This window comes from Rosa chinensis, chromosome 5, assembly GCF_002994745.2.
Source record: "Rosa chinensis cultivar Old Blush chromosome 5, RchiOBHm-V2, whole genome shotgun sequence".
Taxonomy (NCBI): Eukaryota; Viridiplantae; Streptophyta; class Magnoliopsida; order Rosales; family Rosaceae; genus Rosa; species Rosa chinensis.
This window is the reverse complement of record NC_037092.1, coordinates 62,296,808-62,315,470: the sequence shown is the minus strand read 5'-3', so window position 1 is coordinate 62,315,470 and position 18,663 is coordinate 62,296,808. Positions and strand designations below refer to the sequence as shown.

General features: G+C 36.6%; 2 protein-coding genes across 5 annotated transcripts; one reads left to right on the top strand and one right to left on the bottom strand.

The window, feature by feature from the left end:
* Positions 1-4,634: 4,634 nt before the first annotated feature.
* Positions 4,635-12,123, top strand: LOC112167897 (OVARIAN TUMOR DOMAIN-containing deubiquitinating enzyme 12). Of its 4 annotated transcripts, none has more exons than XM_040507060.1 (12): positions 4,635-4,941; positions 5,298-5,657; positions 5,762-5,931; positions 6,459-6,532; positions 7,078-7,132; positions 7,519-7,593; positions 7,723-7,796; positions 7,882-7,930; positions 8,669-8,753; positions 10,542-10,598; positions 11,758-11,850; positions 11,931-12,123. In XM_040507060.1, the coding sequence occupies exons 2-11, from the start codon at positions 5,324-5,326 to the stop codon at positions 11,841-11,843; spliced, it is 1,059 nt and encodes a 352-aa protein (XP_040362994.1). In that variant the 5' UTR covers positions 4,635-4,941; positions 5,298-5,323; the 3' UTR covers positions 11,844-11,850; positions 11,931-12,123. The 4 variants fall into 4 exon arrangements, with proteins under 4 accessions (XP_040362994.1, XP_024160765.1, XP_024160764.1 ...); XM_024304997.2 differs by having other exon boundaries at positions 4,636-4,941; positions 5,261-5,657; XM_024304996.2 differs by having other exon boundaries at positions 4,636-4,941; positions 5,229-5,657.
* Positions 12,124-17,830: 5,707 nt separating this feature from the next.
* Positions 17,831-18,328, bottom strand: LOC112163809 (transcription factor TCP21-like). Its single transcript, XM_024300067.1, has one exon. It carries the CDS (start codon positions 18,326-18,328, stop codon positions 17,831-17,833), a length of 498 nt encoding a protein of 165 aa, XP_024155835.1.
* Between the last annotated feature and the right edge of the window lie 335 nt (positions 18,329-18,663).

Below are 18,663 nucleotides of genomic sequence, written 5' to 3'. Positions count from 1 at the left end.
TATTGCAACTCTCATTATATCCATTTTTATCGGAAGTTAATTTGGTTAACCCTTTAGACGTGATACACTTTCTAAGGATGATAAGATGAGGTGGTTCTAACTAATTCGACGTTCCGTTCGGAGTGAATTTTTCTCAAGGGGCCCGAGGAGGACTCATCTCTAGATCTTTTGAACGGGGAGGGGAGGAAGTGGACACTCTTGCTTGTTCCAGTCTTACCTCTTGGCTAGATGAGCAATGATAAATATGATACCTGAAAACATGAGTGTAAGGCGTAATGTGTGCCCTTATACTCAAAAGTCGGAGATTTTTGAGGTTAGTGGTCACATCCTTGTTCTCATGGTGACAAATGTGATTCCTACCCCATTTGTCAATATTATCTATGATGTCATCGTTTCTTGTGTTTATGGTTTGCCTATGAGCTAATAATTAGTCTTTTGTTGTCTCACTTCACGCATTTATAAGAATAAGATGGTTTCACAAATTCAACGTAAAGACAAGTGGCTCAAGGCTTACTTTCCATTAGATGATAAAGCAGTCCATAGGAGTGAAGCTCAAAATCTAATGGTCAACATGGTAATGTAATCGAATAGTAGGTCTTCCAAACAGTTGATTAGAAAGAGTTCATGAAGTTTTTATTTTCGTGGTCCTCATTAGAAGCACTCCCTTAAATATTTAGCTAAGTAAAATATTTGTATTCTTTTAGGTATTATTGAAGATTTGAGTTAAACTATTCATTTTGGTGTATAATATTAATTATTAACTGATATTAATAATTATTACCTTTGGATCTAAATTCAACAATAATTGAGTATGATTATGTACTGAGTCAACTAACCACCTGAGTGAGATTATAATTACTCATGTAGTTTTTTTTATATATGTTTTATAATTTTTTGACATCTTACTTGAAGAAATTTAAGATTGAGCCAACCTGAGATCAAAATTGGACAAAATCAATCAAGCTGAGTCAAACTTGAACTTGAAACAAATAATTCAAGCTTTAGTCAAGCTCGAGCTCATGAATAAATAACATATGAGCTGCACTTGATCATCTTGGTATTCTCCTCAGCTCAGCTTGTTTACACCTATAAATTTAACAACATTTATCTTTTTGTTGTTTTCATTTTTTTTCCAGATAAACATATATAATTAATATCACTAATCGAAAAAACAGTTCCAGCGCCTTGCCTTTCCACCAATATAGGGTAGGCTCCCAACAATTAGATTAACTTGAAAGAGACCACACCACTTGCTTTAAATCGGGTCAAGAGCAAAACTAAGCTTATGATAGAAGCTTAACCTAGATTGTAATGGCTGGCTCACCAATTTGACAAGGCAAATATCAAGCTGCACTAAATACCAAGACCTGGAAGGCAAACCATATCTACCACCACACTACCAAAAGGGAAAAATATATCAGGCACACTAGAAAATCCCAAAAAACAAGATGTCACCAGGAAGAATAGAAAATTGACGTGATTCAAATTCAATATTCTCTATTATTGGGTTTGAATTTTGATATCTTGAATTCAAAAACATATCAAGTAAGATAACCAAATGTTAATTTGTGTTGTTTTGAAATTGGAGTTTGAGGGTCGGAATTTGTACTTATCACTTTTGTGTTGAAGATTTTCTCGAGAGAATGAAGAATCTTAAGTTCAACTTCCCCCTTTGAAATGGGAGTTTGAGGGTCGCAATTTGCACTTATCATCATGCCGTCTTCTAATGATTGTTGATGAGGTATTCATTCGTTTAGCAGCAACGCTAGCTGTATATGAAAATAAGAGTCTTTTTTAGGGCCACCGGTAAGGCGGCTATCTTAGACCACCATTATGCAGAATGCTGCCTCCTTACTGTGAAGGAGAAAGTCGACCCGAAAGCGTTCATGGATACTACGACATCAGTTTAGAATCTCAAATATCGATCGTCAATAAGAGAACAAGGAGATCGATAAATACAGAAGTTTCTGAAGCCAAAAGATCAAAAACGGATCGTTCATGGTGGTCCCTTGTGTTTGCACTGATGGATTTCGATGGGCTGTGCGATGCTGGTCAGGTACTGATCCTTAGCATCCCAATCTAGGTGGAAATTTTTGGTCTACCACTAGCTCTGATGATGGAGGAAGCCAGAGCCATGTCAAAAACCACACTAAGCCAAATAGTGTCGTTGACAAGCCGAGGATTTGCTGTGATACCAATGTGCGTGTTTGGATCACCATTCCATTTTGGATCCGATGAGACAGGCTTATCTACATTTATCTCTGACTTCACCTCTAGGGAGTCGAAGACTATGAGATTTAAGTATGAAAGGGTAGTAAGGTTTTTTCGAACCTGTGGTCGCCTTGAAAACCCTAAGTAAGGCTGCTTCGATTAGTCTGATGTCTTGGTCGCATCAACTCGAGATTCTTTAAACCCTTACTCTAACCCTAACCCTAATATGGTGGTGGCTGGTCTTCAGGTGATTCCTTCGTTGTTAGGGGCTACTAGAGCACAGGGTCTAGCATATGTGCTGGGTATAGTGTGGCTTTCAAATATGTTTGCTTAGGCTCAAATTCCAAATCTGTTTACCTTGAAGCCTTGCTCATTGCTGTTCTCCATTCTGAAGGTGTCCTACACAGGAATTGGCTGCTCAGATTGGAAGATTGTGGACTGAGACACTAAAAGCTCTTACTAAGGTTGCTACTCTGTCGACTAAGACGACTACAAGTATTTTTGGGGTGAAGCATAGTGTGTTCATGACTTTTCACGTATAGTAAGATGACCAAGAAAATTGGGGACCCTACTCCTTTAGTGGCCCTTCATTTTGAACCTCAGCTTGATCTACCTAAAAGAAAGGTCATGTTGGTGCTCCACCGAAAAAAAACGCCGAGTTGGCTAAACTTGTTGGAGTTCAAAATAGACCTGAGTTTGAAGATGTGAAGTCTTGGAAAGTGAAGGTTACAGCTGCTGGAGATAAAAAGCCTAAGAAAAAGAGGACTCCTAAATCGAAGGAGGCTAGAGCTAAGCGAGCTTTGCACATGGATGAGGAAGAGACTATGGTTGTCTTGGTAGATAATCTGGGGGATACTTCTTCATGTATGCTGGTCCTAATTCTTTTAGGAATAAATTAGGGTTTTTATTTGACTTTGTCAATATTAGTCTTAGTATTGTCAAATTACATGTTACTTGGAGTTTATTCTAAATAGTGACATTCTCATAGTCTATCTTATGGTGTGTTTGAGCTATTTAAATAAAAATGAGGGTAGTCTAGGTAATGGCTCAATATTGACGTAGCCCTCACAAGAGGAGTTGTTGTGGTAATATTGCTGACATCTTCATTTTAATAGATTGACACCCACTCATTTTCAATAGAAAAATCTCCGTTATAATGTAAAATACATTGCAAAGATAGACAAACCGAACAAATATGGCTTTTGAATTTCAATAATCCATTATCTTACTAAAGAACTTTCGCTTTGAAATTCCAAAGTACAAAAGAACTTTGGCATTGCTAGTCGTTAGCTTAGACCATCTCAAATAGAGATGTCAAATCCACGTGGAGGTCTCTACTGGTAACAAAAGACATACCAAACTACTCCAACCCATATATCTTATTCTACGTGTAAATGACTTATGGACTTGGGCTATCAAATTGGACAGAGGCAAAGAAACTGTCATTTTATTTTTTATTGTTTCTCTCTCCCTCTCGCCCTTTCCTTCTCTCTCCTTTCTTCTCTTCTCTATCGTTCTTCCTACCTAGACCAAACCCTTTAGATTCCTACTCAGATCTCCTTACCACGAATAGCTCATTCTCACCATGAATAGACCAAAACCTCTATGTCCCCAACCTCACCACGAGTAGCTGCTCACCATGGATGAGTTCGATTTTGACTAGAATTCTAATAAAATCATAACAGAATAACAGACTAAAACTCTCTCTCTTCTATCTTACCCAGACCAAATTAACTCATGAAAAACCTTCATAATATATGTTTGTCTTAGTGGTGGCGAGATTTGAAGATGGTGAGTGGTATGTTGCAGGTAGGATTTGTTGGGATGACATTTTGATGAGCTTTTGTTTGGCACCAAAGATTTGATTTTTTTTTTTTTTTGTGATTATGGGAATTGGATATGTGAATAAGAATTTAATGGGATTTGAGTTTATGAGAAGTGTGGTAAATCTGGAAATTGGGGTTCGAAACATGTAGAAGAAGGAATTGGTGTTTTGTCAAAACCAGTGTATTACTAAAGAGAGATGAAGTGAAGTTGTGCAGCAAGAAAAACAGAGAAGAAGAAGTGGGAGATATTGCGAAAAAATTGTTTATTTTTGTTATAAAATATTCTAAAAAAAATAGTATAATAATATTTAAATTTAACCTATCAATTGAAATAGAAATTTGTCAAAATAACAATTAACACATCAGCTTTTAAATTCGAACTTGACACAAATATTTTTGACCATTTCATTGGAGATGCCGGTAGGCGGTAAAAGAAAGTGAAAAAAGTAAAATGCCACAATCAGTGCCTTCCCTACGACTGCTGCGTTGTACTGGCATATAACTATTAGGCAGGTAGTCTGGTACAAATAATGGCCCTGAAACACTGAACCCAACCTCGTGACTTCCGTCACTTACCACTTTGGCCGTTTGCTGCTTCTCTCTCTCTCTCCTCATATTCCTTTTTCACTCATTCTCCACAAAAAAAAAAAAAAAAAAAAAAAAATTCCTTTTCACTGTTCCCTAGCTACCTCACTGTTCCCTTCTCTCTCTCTCTCTCTCTCTCTGCTTTCTGTGGCGTCTCGATCCCGCCCAGCCACTACCTGTACAACCCACTAATACATATTATTCTTTTTCACAAGTAAAACCCAGTTGTTATTCTCCATTTTAGTTTAAATAATAAACTCTCTGCTAATTGTTTCACCTCAAAGCTCGAATCTTTCTTTGATCTGCGCCTCAGCTCAAGGTGAAACATCTCCCTCTTATCTGCATTGCTCCTTTGGGTCTTTCTTTAGATTCATGAATTTTTTGATTCTTTGTTTGGATCAGATTAGTTCCTCTGTTTGACTTGTCTGGTTAACCCATCTCTTTTTTTTTCTTTTTGGGCAAAAGCATGTATGGAGATGTTTATTTTTTGCTCCAAGAAATTATACATCTTTTTTTTATATTTTGAACTTCGAAGTCAACATAAGCAAGTGAATGATGAAGACTAACTTGTTTTGTCTTATGTTTTGGATTTGTTAATGAAACCAGTTTCTTCCCATGTTGCTGATTGGTTCTAGTAGTTGTAGGTTCAAACTAATGTGCTCTAACCCACCACAGCAACATTGAGGGTAGCAGTTTTGGCAATGCTTACATACGAGCAAGACCCGGATGTTGTTCGCTGGGGACTCCAGCTCTTTGAAGGTGATCCGTATTCGAATTGTGGGTATTGTGACTCAGTTAACCAAGATGGCACTAATTATTATGCGGGGCATTATTTTAAGGAAGATGTGGTGTATGATGCGGATTGTATAAATGTGGAATATGATGAACTTATTGCTCATGCTCTTCAAGAAGAGCTGTCACTACTTGATATAGAGGAGGACGAGCCGGGATCTGCGCCTGAGCAAGTAGAGCATTTGCAAGCATCTGTCTTCCCACAAGATTGGTCACAGCAATCTATTGGAAATTATGGCTCTGGTAAATGTTATGTTGAAGAGTTATATGTTCTGGTGTTTCTGGATTTGGCAGGCTGTGGGTGGTTTGGCTTGGGTTCTTGTGTATAATTCATTTGCAATTTGTAGGACAGGAGAGTGTTCAGGCAGAGGCAGATGAAGTTGGGCCTTCTACTTCTACTTCGTGTTCTAGCCCAGATGAAAAGGCGTACTATGGAGATGAGTGGTCATATTCCCTAGAGCTGGCTAATGAATATACATTTGATGGAGACAGGTTGAACCAGATGGTTCCTGTCCCTGTAAGTACAGTATTATTGGTGATGGTCAAGACTTAAGATATCACCTCAAAGCGTTTTTATTTTTCTCTCCCTTGATTAGGTTTGGTGGACCTTTTATGCTTTTCAGTTATATATAATGTTCTGATGCTAGTTGCCTGGGCCTCATGTCACTTGAGGAACCTTTTCGATTTCTTGTTATGAAATTTATGCATGTAGACTATGGTTGAGGAATTCAGATACTGCTGCAGTGTATCACATAATTTTTGTTGCATTTTGTCAATTGCTAAAATATGCCCCATGGCACATGTTGCTAATGCTTAGTTTTTCTTCCCCTCTTCCTTTTTCCCATTGAAAATGTTGAAGGGTGAATCCCTCTCTGATAAATGTGATAGTGCATTTTCCTTGTAAGGCTACATATGAAACAGGCAAGTAGACATAGTAGGTGGTGGTTGACAGGTCAAGGGTCTTATATGCTACATTTCGGCTTCTTGAAATGATATACCCAAACTGTAGTTCATACCTTTATGTTCGTTGCTGGTTTTGTGCAGCATGTTCCTAAAATTAATGGTGATATACCCTCGCTAGATCAAGCAACTTTAGATCACCAAAGGCTTCTGGACAGGTGTTGTTTTGTTGCTCTTTGTAGAATGCTTGGTAGAGTATTTCCCTCAGTCTCACTCTGTTTGTTAATAAGCAGATCTCTCTACTAATTTAATGCTGCAAAATATAAAAATTCTATTTCTAAGTTTGTTGGCAACCTTTAGATTTAAAAGCTTACTGGAGGAATGGATTTATGAAACTCATAATGCAAAATGAAGTCACAATCATACATTTGCTGGGGACCTAAATCCAAATCCTGTTAGATTTTTGATATACCCATTTATATAAACATAGGACATCTTAAAGCAAATTTTACTTGCCTGCTGTTTAATATATGTCCTCATATATGATGTCAGTCATGTCACATATCAATAGCATCACTGTATTTGCTTTTGCTCTTACCACTTGAAAGTTGTGTTAAGGTACTCAGGGGAAGCCTTTTTTAAAAAAAACACCTATTACTTGTCCAGATAGAACATAGAATACAATAGTAATGTAGTAGATGGATGATGGATCCGAATGATGTCTAAATTTGAATTTGATACCCGAAATGGTTTGCTTCTGTAGGTTGCAGTTATATGGGTTGGTTGAAAATAAGGTCCAAGGAGATGGAAACTGTCAGGTTAACTTCTTTCGCTTATGAGTTTTAAATAACACAAGTATGGAGCCCTTTCTATGGCCTAATAAGGATTAGTTGTAAATAATGTTACACTATGCGCACAGCTGTTCTTTGCTGTTATAGTCATATGACTCAGACATGACATTGGTGCAATTTCTGAACCTAAAGAACCACTTACTTTAAAATTTAAGCATATTTGTTTTACCAAACATGCACACCATCAAACAAACAAATATGGAAGTATGTAGTTGAGCAAAGAACACTGCTTAGAGGAGGTACTATTTTTTATATGGTTCATCCACTGACTACCCTGTATGTGTGGAAGCTGTTTACATGTTATGTTGCTTAATGTAATTTATGCAACTTGACTGACTAACATTGTAATCCAGTTCCGCGCTCTAGCTGACCAATTTTATCAATCTCCTGAACACCATGAATTTGTGAGACAACAAATTGTAAATCAGGTTGGCCATTTTTTTTCTTTCTTTTGTTTGGCATGGCTGGCTTTTAACTAGGACTTTGGTTTTTACTGGTATTACTATTTGTGGATTTATGATTTGTTGTCTCATTTGTGCAATATCTTGAATGCTTAGCTCAAGTCATACCCAGAGATATATGAAGGATATGTTCCCATGGCTTATGATGACTATTTGGAGAAGATGTCCAGGTATTCATCCAATTTTTTTAAATAATTTCATCATCTGCTATTTTGGTGAATTTGACGTTGCTTTAATAATCATGTTTAACATTAGGAGCGGTGAGTGGGGCGATCATGTTACTTTACAGGCTGCTGCAGATTTGGTATGCTTTAGCAACTTTACTTTTGTTTCACATACTTAAAGTAGATTAGTGTTCAGTTTTTTGTTTCATGGTAAACCTAAATTTCTGTCGTTATGTAACTTCAACTTCACAATTATCTTTTCCACTTGAGTTTTACTACTGGTTTTGACTATAGTAGCCAAGAAAATGATTTTCTCCCAACGTTGTGTACCACTTTAATCGGTGAAATTGTCACTAGCCCGTGAGGTCAGTTAGGCCTCATATGCATTTTTATTGATTTAATTCTTATTATATTTATATATGAAAGTGAGTTTGGTGCTACATATTCAGCACAAGGGCAAAAAAAAAAAAAAAAAACTGTTGTTAGGATCGTTTTGTAAGTTTTGTGAAGTTTGTCTCATAGGCTGCAGAATTCAAAACATTTTGTTCGAACTTAATAAGTATTATGGAACTGAACACATGCAGATAAGTAGAGGCAGTTTAGGCATTTTAATTCTCAACTTTCTGAGTTTCAGCTTGAAAATTTTTGGGGTTAAATTGTGGTCCAGTATATAAGCAAATCTGCATGTGAGAATATAACCTGCTATTGGACTTGATCTGATGCCAATTTCGTGATGATATTGCAACTAGGGCATATGAAGGGTATCTTTTCTTTGTTCAACTGTCAAAGATGCTCACACCTCTCATATGTGCTCACATCATTTAGTTTGCTCTGTATATGCAATGTGCTTCATAACAGATGTTAATGATTTATTGCAGTATGGAGTTAAAATTTTTGTCATAACATCTTTCAAGGACACCTGCTACATTGAGATTCTTCCTAATGCTGAAAGATCGAAACGAGGTACTTTTATTCTGCTCAATCTGCTGGACTTTGTCTTTTAAGGTCCACATAAATAAAGCCTGCTGATGTTAGTAGCAGAACAAAGCTGAAAAGAAGTACTTACAAGTTGACAGGAATAAAACTAACCTTGCAGTATATAAGGCTGGTTGTACCACTCTGATATCATTTTCTTTCCCTGAAGAATATGAGGGGCACTGCACTGCCTGAAAAGTTTCATGTTTCAATGTAGCTTTGGTTTTAGATTATGAACTAAACCAAAGAATTTTTAGTCTAAATTTATCAGCTTTTTGTGAATAGTTAAAAAACTAAAGCATTTCCATTTCTTCCTATTCTTTTTCAACAACCCACCCAATTCAATCTAAACCCAAAATCTGTGTAGTCTGGTAAAAGACTGAGTGGATCATGCCAGCTGAGCAACTACTACTGATCAAAATACATCTCAACTCTCTAATCAGATATGAATACCAACTCTGACAGAACTAGCAATCAAAACCACCAACTGATTTAAGAACAAAATTTTAGATTTCCGTTTATGTTTTTTTTTTTTTTCTTCTATAGTTCTATTAGAGTTTTTCTCCCACCACTTCGTGTTTAATTAAACTGCTCTTTTCTTTTTCCTATAGAGGTTTTATTATTTTTTTTTTAATTTGTTTTGAGCACCTGATATTGCTTGATGCTTGAACCTGTTTCTCAGGAAGTCTGAGCTGTAGAGTAGTCCATCACATACCTTAGTGGGTTCATTAGGAGGGCTCATTACAATTGTTTAGAGATAGTATGTGGTAAATTGAGTGACTTTTCATTCACTTGTAATAAATCTAAGAAGTTCTTCCGATAACATGTGTTTTCCTTGGGATTACTTTTTGTTAGAAATATGTTTTGAGTTGAGTGACTATCCACTTGTAATAAATCTAAAGAGTTCTCTGATAATATGTGTTTTTCTTGGGAAATCGCACATGACTGGTCCACAGATTTCCTCCGGGGCCAAACAATGTTTTTTGAAGAAGCATCCGTGAATTATGATTAGAAAGTCTTACTGATTTTGTTAAATTACATTGATCATAATGGGACTTGTGTGGTCTGTTACCTGCAATGGCTACTGCATAATTATTTGTATGGAGTCACTTCCATTATTCCATATATAGTAGGTCACAGATGATTATTCCCCTTGTCCCACATTCTTTTTGTTCTGCTTGTTCCTAGATGAATCACGTGGCACTTTGTCATTTCTTTTTCATCAACCAGAGAAGCAAAAAAAAAAAAGTCTCACATTGTCGTGATGCATAATCAGAAACTTGTTTCCTCTGTATGATGAATGCAAAAGAAATGGAAAGTTGACCTATTTGTTGTATTTCAATAAATAAAATTTAGGAAACAGAGGGTGACTTTTCCATTCATGGTATAATTGATTGTACCATATCCAAACTCGTTATTCTTAATTCGATGCTGAGGTACATGTTTCCTCAAAATGGTGAAGAGTAGATGTGTCAGCATAGTAATGATGGTTTGAAGCCATGTGCATCATATTGTTCTTGAGAATATTACTTTAGTTCCATCTTTGATCGTCTAGATAATGGTATTGTAAGCACAGTAGCTGAGCATATAAGTTGAAACTGGCATTTAATTGAAACATTTTATGAATTGAATATCGAGTTAAATGAATTGAATTATTGGGTTGACTTGTTGATAATGGAAAGTAGCAGATCCCTTTTCTTGCTCAACTCTGTTATTCCCCACCATATGCAATAAATATTTGGACTGAAATTTAATATTCCGGTCTATATTGTGCAGTAATTTGTTTGAGCTTTTGGGCAGAGGTGCACTACAACTCAATTTATTCTGAAGGAGGTACATGTTCATGCTTTTTTTCTTTTTGAATATTTTGCTTTGTATATTCTTTCCAGAAAATGATTTTTTTTTTTTTTTGGTGGAGTGTGATTTTGTATTAGCTTTCAAATCAAATTGTTAATATTATTCATTAGGATCTTTCAGTTTATATTCATTAAGAAGGGAAGGGCAAGCTGGAAGTTAAAGATTCACTCGTTGTTTTAGTGCGCTAACCTAGTTCAGGAATCCTCAAAACACAATACAGCAATAAGAATTTCTGAAGAGCACTGCTATTACATCCCCTAAAAGTACCCACCTTAACCATCATTTAAGAAAGAAGATTAATAACAATCACAACCTTCTAGATTAACTAAGAAATATAGAACTAGGGACAGCCATTAAAGGCAGCTCCTCCTGATGAGTCCATGTCCATGAATAGTTGGGATGAGTAATTTAGTATTTCTTAACCTTCGGGAGGTGAAAATAGCTCCACTCTTGTTAAGAGTCCTTAAGTTAAGATAATTGTGTGGACCAATGAGGTTTTAGTAGAAAATTGTCAGGTGCCATGGTTTGCTTCCCTGTTGTCTGGGGTTTGAACCCCCTCAAGATACCTACATATCTGTTTGGTAGAGTTTCCCCCTTCTAAAGATTGAACGGGGTCCGAAGGAGGACCCAGTTTTGAGCCTGGGTCCACAAGTGGGTTCAGATGTAAAAAGAAATTTAGACACTACAAAAACCTATTATCCGAGTGCACTTTTGTAGGGTCTCTATCACATTTAATAGATAAATGGAGTTCCAGCATCTCTATTCCAAAGTCATTTTTGTTTGAGAAGATTAAGCAAGAATTTGTTATTGTATCATCCAACTTGAAATCCTAAATCAGACTAATGCAAAGATTTACCTAAAATTCCATTTTAGCTCTTCCACTTCTGCATGAATGAACCCTATCAAGTTAGAGTTCATTCATCCATAGTGGCCTTTAATATTTATCGCTATGCCCTTCTGTTACAGATTATGAGCATTTTATAGCTTGAATCCAAATAACTGAGTAATGTAGCTACTTAGTGATATTTCTAATTATTTGGGTCAATGATGGCAATATTAACATCAACCTTTTGCCTTTTCTTTTTAATTTTCTACGTATTCGGGTATCTTGATATCATGAATGGCTCTAATCCAGATTTGCCTACATTTGAGACGAAGAAGAAGAAGAAAAGGGGGGTGTCACGTAATAAGCACTTGGAGTCCCCAAATAAATACCAATGAGTGAATGGTAATGATAGACATCGCTCCTATATTGTTAATCTATTACATCCTCTCAGAAGAATATTTGAAATCCAGCTCCTTTTGCAGGGTTCTCATTTAATGTGGATTTTGAGGACATATTACAACGGATAACTGCTGCTAATTGTCTTAATACATGTCTGTAAACGCAACGTCTCTAGTCCACTCATAAATAAGATGTTCTACTGGTTATGAGACCTTTTACCAGTTTGTTACTGGTTGCTAACTCCATTGTAGTTCTTTGGCACCCAAGAGTATCCTATATATGTGCAGAATATTCTTGGCTCGAGCATGGAAGTTTTTATAGTTAGCATTCTGTACTTACAGAATGTGATACTTGCTGTGCTCAATTGCCTACTTTTATGCGACTGAAACTTGAATCTCATCTCAGTGAGTTATATGTAAATCTTCATTCCTTTACTGGGGCTCATTCAAGGGTTAGCTAGCGCCCTCAAGCCCCCATTTTCTAATGTGCACTCAAGTTTGTAATCATGTAACATCATCTGTCATTTACATAAGATTCGCTTTAAAATTGACTAAACAAATTTTATTTTATTTTTTTATATTGTTTTTTAAATAATCAACTGTGGATGTCAATCCATTTAAAATGCAAATGTTAGTAACATTACACAACAACCTACCCTCTGAGGGGCACGTCATGCAATGGTTCAATTTTAGATTAGCCTGAGTAATCTAAGTTGTGCGACAGAAAAGATTTCACATTAGAAAGATGACAAATAAAATATAATTTATAAATAGGAGGATCGCATTTAATTGTACTGAGATATTTTGTGATTAAAATCCAACACTTGACGAGTGGTTAAGTTGGGATAATATCGGTGCAATGGTAGGCAACGGGTCACACTGGTCATTGTTTATCATGATATCGAAGCGGGTTTCTCTCTAATTGCGTCTCTAATTGTCAGTTTGTCACAGGCCCAAATTTGGGTCCCTCATATTGCCATTGGAAAATTCTGATTTGATTGTTACCAAGTGTCTGATGTGGGTGTTGGATTGTTATATTGACCAAGTTGCCAAAATGGGACTTGTGTCCCAATTATCAATGTGGAATTGAATTGTTAATTGATTGCATGTGCAGACTTAGAGATAGGATGCCCCTGAGGAGGCTTGTTAGAGAGGAAAGATCCACATTAGAAAAGTGACGAATAAAATATAACTTATAAGTAGGCGGATCACACCGAATTGTACCGAGGCATTTTGCTTTAAAATTCAACACCTAATGGGGTTCAGTTGGGACAATATCAGTACAATAGTGAGTCACATACCACACTTCTGGCTGTTTAACATAAGTTAACATCACTATCAAGAAACCAATAACTAATAACCTGACACTATTAGAGCTAACATCGACCAATTCAAGTTCCAGCCCTAACTTATTCAAAATCCTATAGGACCACCCTACGCAAAGGATGTAGCCTCAGGATTGTTTACAAGCTTAGCCTGAAATAAAATAGAAAAACAGAAAACCCAAGTATAAAGCCTTAAGCCAAAATCAACAACACAGGGTCTAGACCCATTAGCCAAACTTTATCTATAGTCCTACCATCTCCAAGCCAATTAACGCCGTCATCAAAACCACTACTGATGCCGTTAACCATCCTAGAAGCATAACTAAGAGTGCCACTAGCAAAGGCAGTGGAAGCACCGCCACCGTGAAGACCAGCCATACCCCACCATAGGCAAAGCTGACGTTAACCACATCAGAATCCATTTTGTGATAGCTTCCACCACTAACCATCTCATCAGGAGTTCAAAGTTGAAAGCCATTGTTAGCCCAAACAGTAGCAACCTCGCAGGCGAAGATCCATGTCACTGTTGCCATCATCCACCTTCAGATCGAAGGTAGACCCCTGCCTCACAACGGAATTCCACCACACCTAAGATGACCGCACCACTCCACTTAACAGTCGATACTCCCACAAGAGTAGATTAGTAGAGAGGTCATCAGAGAGAATCGATCGTTGTTGGCACCATTGGTTGGAGAACCGATCTTAAGATGAGTGTGGTGATTAGGCCAACAACGAGATGAGATCGACTAGCTAGGCTAGAGCAGTGAAGACCGCTGTCTCCATGCTTCGTGGTCCTGTGGGAGATGAAGCCATTTGGGTTCCCAATGTCACGCCCCGAGTTTTGAATAAAGGAATCAAAATCTGAAACGCAAAAACTCAACAAGGACAAGAAAACACTCAGAAAAATTTTCATTTAAATTAAGTAACTAAATAAATCGAGCTCACAATGTCAATACTGACTCGTTCTTTAGAGTCACGTATTACATTACAGAGAGTTTACAAATTAAACTGAATTACAATTCAATAAGTAAACATGCTCACCAACTCTCTACACAGCGGAAGACTAAAACCAAAACACTTCTACGTCCACGCTTTAGAAAATATACCTCAGCTTCAACGACGGTTACTCGAGATTCTAACTTGCACAAAAACCCTACACCATGGAATAATGCACCGGGTTCAAAAAACAAACCCAGTAAGCTTTTGCAAGCTCGTATGAGTAAACCTAAATAACCACAAAACACCCTTCCGACCCAAGGACAACAAATTAACACAATAATTATTTTCTAAAAGCAAAATCATTTTCTTTAATTTTTAAGGAAAACACGAGTCACCACCGTGACAAACCATCATTTGAAAGCTCAACTACAAACCAACGAAATCACTCATTTCCTCCCGACAAGAAGCATTTATCACCACAACAACGTGATAAAACATTTCTCGACTCACTACGAGTCTCAACCACAACTGCACTCTTATCATTAAAGTAAATAAAACCAGTAATCCCTGCTTAGAAAATTAGTTCAGGAGATCACTAAAAGCACATAATTCAAAATCATAGTAATCTCTGCATATAGTTTAGTTCAGGAGATTACATTAAAACCAATCAATAAAAATAATAGTAATCGCTACATATAGTTTAGTTCAGAAGATTACATTAAAACTAATCAATTCAGAAAACAGTAATCCCTGCATATAATTTAGTTAAGGAGATTACATTAAAACCAATCAATTTAGAAAACAGTAATCCCTGCATATAATTTAGTTCAGGAGATTACGAAAGCAAACAATAATTCAATAATAGAAATAAATTAGAAAACAATACACCATCAATCATGGATGACACCAATCACTCAACAGCCACAACCCACATCATTTACACACAATCATCACGAGAATAATCTCACATATCACCACACTGGTTATCACAAAAGATTGTTTCCTCAACTCCAACAACCTCAAAACAATAATGAAGTCATTTTTCAAATATTGTTTTCTCAACTCAAAATCATCATTGTTGTCAATTTTAATTTAGTACTCGCAAGTGCACGAATCAATTGTAGAATAGAGGTGCAAGCACGAGGTCATTCCCTCAAGGACTGATTGAGACAATTTTGTTATGACAAATGTGCTATGCTCAAGTGAAACAAACTGATTTTTATGATGTGATTGAGTTTTAAACAGAAAATTAAAGAAAGAAAAACTGAAATTAAAGACAAGAATGAGCAATGAGATTCTTTAGAGTTTAAGAACAGATTATGAAGATGCTAAAGCATTGAATCCACCACCTAATACTTCTATCCTATTCTCTAGTTGATAACAATTGAATTCCTTAGATTTCAAGCTAAAGATTTCCGTACATAAGCCTTATTGATCCCTGACATATGCCAAAGTTCTTCTAACCTATGAATTCCAACTTATTGATCCTGTATAGAATTCAAGTAGCCAAACTATAATTTACTCCACTTAATGATCAGGTTCACGCAAACATGTTCAACCCCATTAAACACAAAAGAACTAGGAAATCATGCAAACAAGAATATCGACTATGATCAAAGCACTTGTAATCTCAATTCACAACTCTTTAGTCACAAGATTGAATTATCTTTTGGCACCCTAGAAAACATCTACTCATTGATCAAGCATCATGTTCTCCAACCAAATAACTCATAAACAAAACCTAGGTCTTATTGATCCCGAGCAAAGATTTTGAATAAACGTTCTATTGAAACGGTGATTAAGAGTTTAACATAGAAATCCAGAAATTCAATAGCAAACCAACTAAACAAATAGAATAGTCATACTAGGGGCTTCATCTCAGCCCTAGCCTAAAAGTTTAGCAATCCATAACTATGAAAAACATGACTAGAATCGAAGAAAACATGAAACAAACAATGGAAGAATTGAGGAACTCGGGTCCAGCGATGGTGAGAGCTTCTCTTCTCCTTATTCTCTGCGGAATATGCTGCCTCTTGTGTCTCTAGACGTTCTAGGTTTTCTACCTTGTACGTTCCTCCCAATCCCTACTTGACTTGGGCTTCTTCGGTCTTTTAGTCCAACTTGGAATAGCTTTCTTCTCTCCAAAGAAACGCAGGGTTATTAAAGTCAATGCAAGAAATTACTCCAAATGTCAGACACGTTCAGCCTTGTTTCATTCAAGTGCTAAGAACAATGGACTTGGGCCTCACAAGTCAGCTTCCGAAAAGATATGAAAAATCCGTCAGAATCTGCCTTCCCGAACTAGGTTCACTTAAACCATCATAACTTCCTCCAAAAGAATGCGAATCCACTTCCGTAAAATTTCTTAGAAAGCTAACATCCGTATCTTTCCAACGGTATAAGGCTTGCCTGCTAATTCCTTGTGAGAAGGTACAGTTTAATCCGCGAAGTTGACTCACAGCAGAGACAATTCTGGACACTCAGGATAGCAAGCACCCTTTCAATCCTGCATTTGACTTTAAGCTCCAAATCTTTCTTTTCTCCAATTTAACCTACAAAACACAAACACAAAGTAAATGACTAAAAAATGATAAGAACTAAGCCTAGAATCCTACATTTAAGGGTATAAAAATGTATGAAATTATGAACCTATCAGAAGGGCCATATATATATATATATATATATATATATATATATATATATAGAGAGAGAGAGAGAGAGAGAGAGAGAGAGAGAGAGAGAGAGAGAGAGAGAGAGAGAGAGAGAGAGAGAGAGAGAGAGAGGTGCAAGGCTTACATCTTAAATAAGGCTCTCTTAAAAATGCTTCAGATCATACCTTAGCATTCAAAAGCATTGGTTACAATTAAATATGACAGAAGCTCTAACAGAGAGAGAGATCTTAAAACAACAAATATGACTAATATAGTTCAATCTATTGCAATTGTGGAGTGTGGCTGCGATTAGGTTATTTTGGTCTTGAAGGTGATGAATTTTTTGTTTTTAGGCCTGGTCCTACTGACAACAATTTGTAATTAAGTAAAGGGGTAAAATTGTCTTTTACTAAATAAAATTGGCATAGTGTGAAATGAACAATTGGCAGGATGATAATAGACCTATATATATAAAGAGTTTCAGACTTATAAAAAGTAATAATAATAAATAAAATATATTAAAAAAAAAAAAAAAAAAGATGCGTCCCTGCATGTTTTATGTGATCTTCGAAAAAGGGAATGATGGTGTTCTGGATTTTAATTAAGATGCGATATAAGGCAAAAAGGAGTTGGTGGAGAAGACGCCAATAATCAAGTTGAGTTGGTGAAAATGTAACCTGCGATTCTGCATGCAACACAAATGGCAGAGAACGTCTAAGTAGGGTTGCATCACATCAGCAAATACAGGTTATACAGCATGACAAATTCAGACGATTAAGAGAACATTAAAACTACTTGCTCTAAGAAGATCTCCTTTTCTTTTTGCTTCTGTTCTTGCTTCGCCTAAGTAGCAGCTAATCAAAGGAATTCGAAAACTAGCCCTCAGCACTGCAGTACATGAAGTCTATTAGAATGACAGAGATGAACGGTCCTTATTAGATTCCTTTATTTCTACTTCTTTCATTTTTTTGGATTACATTGGATGATATCGAACTTATGACTCTGTACATGAGATTAAACATTGTAATCCTCAAGCATCTAACTCGGCCCTTTTTTTAACTTTGTAGTTCTAATCTTGTTTTCCATCTTTCTCCTTGAACTCTTCCCGAGTTTCGATCCCCACATCTATTGCGACGTCATTGACAGAAAATTCGATACCATAGTTTTTTGTAATGATCTTCAGGTAATGGTCATAGGGTGGTGGCAACGGTTGGCCACCCTTAGTGCACTTCTTTCTCACAAAATTTTTGTCTTCACTAACGACTTTTTCTACCTGCAAATTCACAGAAGCTACAGTCGAAAGAGTGTTACTGGGAGTGACACCGTTACCTGTGACAGCGAGAATAGATGGTTCAGCTTGTTTTAGGAGCCACTCTATCGTCTGGCCATCGGTTTTGTGACCAAGCTCACGAGTAAGCTGAAAGATCCGAGCAGCACAAATGGGTGGTAGGCGAATACGACGGCCACGACCATCAACCTTTGTATTGTTGTCTTCTGAAGAAGCTTTGCCAAGGACCTCATTTCTGCTACTTGAGGCATTTGTTGAGATACTTGGATTTGTTCCCATTGTAAGCAAATAGATTATTAGCACATAAGAGGTGCTCCAGAAATTGTTTGGGGTTGGTGATAAAGAGTTGAGGCTTAAGGGCAACTAGTTCTTGTAACCCGCCTCCTTTTATTGCCCGTGATAGCTTCCAGCCACGTTACAAAAAGTGGCTGAAAATTTAATTTCTTACCTTTATATTTTTAATTTTTCTTTTGGGCCATGTTCATGTAAAGAAAAAAACAGAAAACAAAAAGAAAGAAATAAAAGGTAAAATATTGTCTAAGCTCGTATTTGATTATACTCGGATATTGACACTAAGATCTTCATTATAGTCTGCATTTGTCATAAAAGAAAAA

Coding starts and splice junctions, on each gene's coding strand:
- LOC112167897 (XM_040507060.1), top strand. CDS start 5,324: ATGCTTACATACGAGCAAGACCCGGATGTTGTTCGCTGGGGACTCCAG. Junction 7,133..7,518: donor AAGGAGATGGAAACTGTCAG/GTTAACTTCTTT, acceptor ATTGTAATCCAG/TTCCGCGCTCTAGCTGACCA. Junction 7,797..7,881: donor TATTTGGAGAAGATGTCCAG/GTATTCATCCAA, acceptor GTTTAACATTAG/GAGCGGTGAGTGGGGCGATC.
- LOC112163809 (XM_024300067.1), bottom strand. CDS start 18,328: ATGGGAACAAATCCAAGTATCTCAACAAATGCCTCAAGTAGCAGAAAT.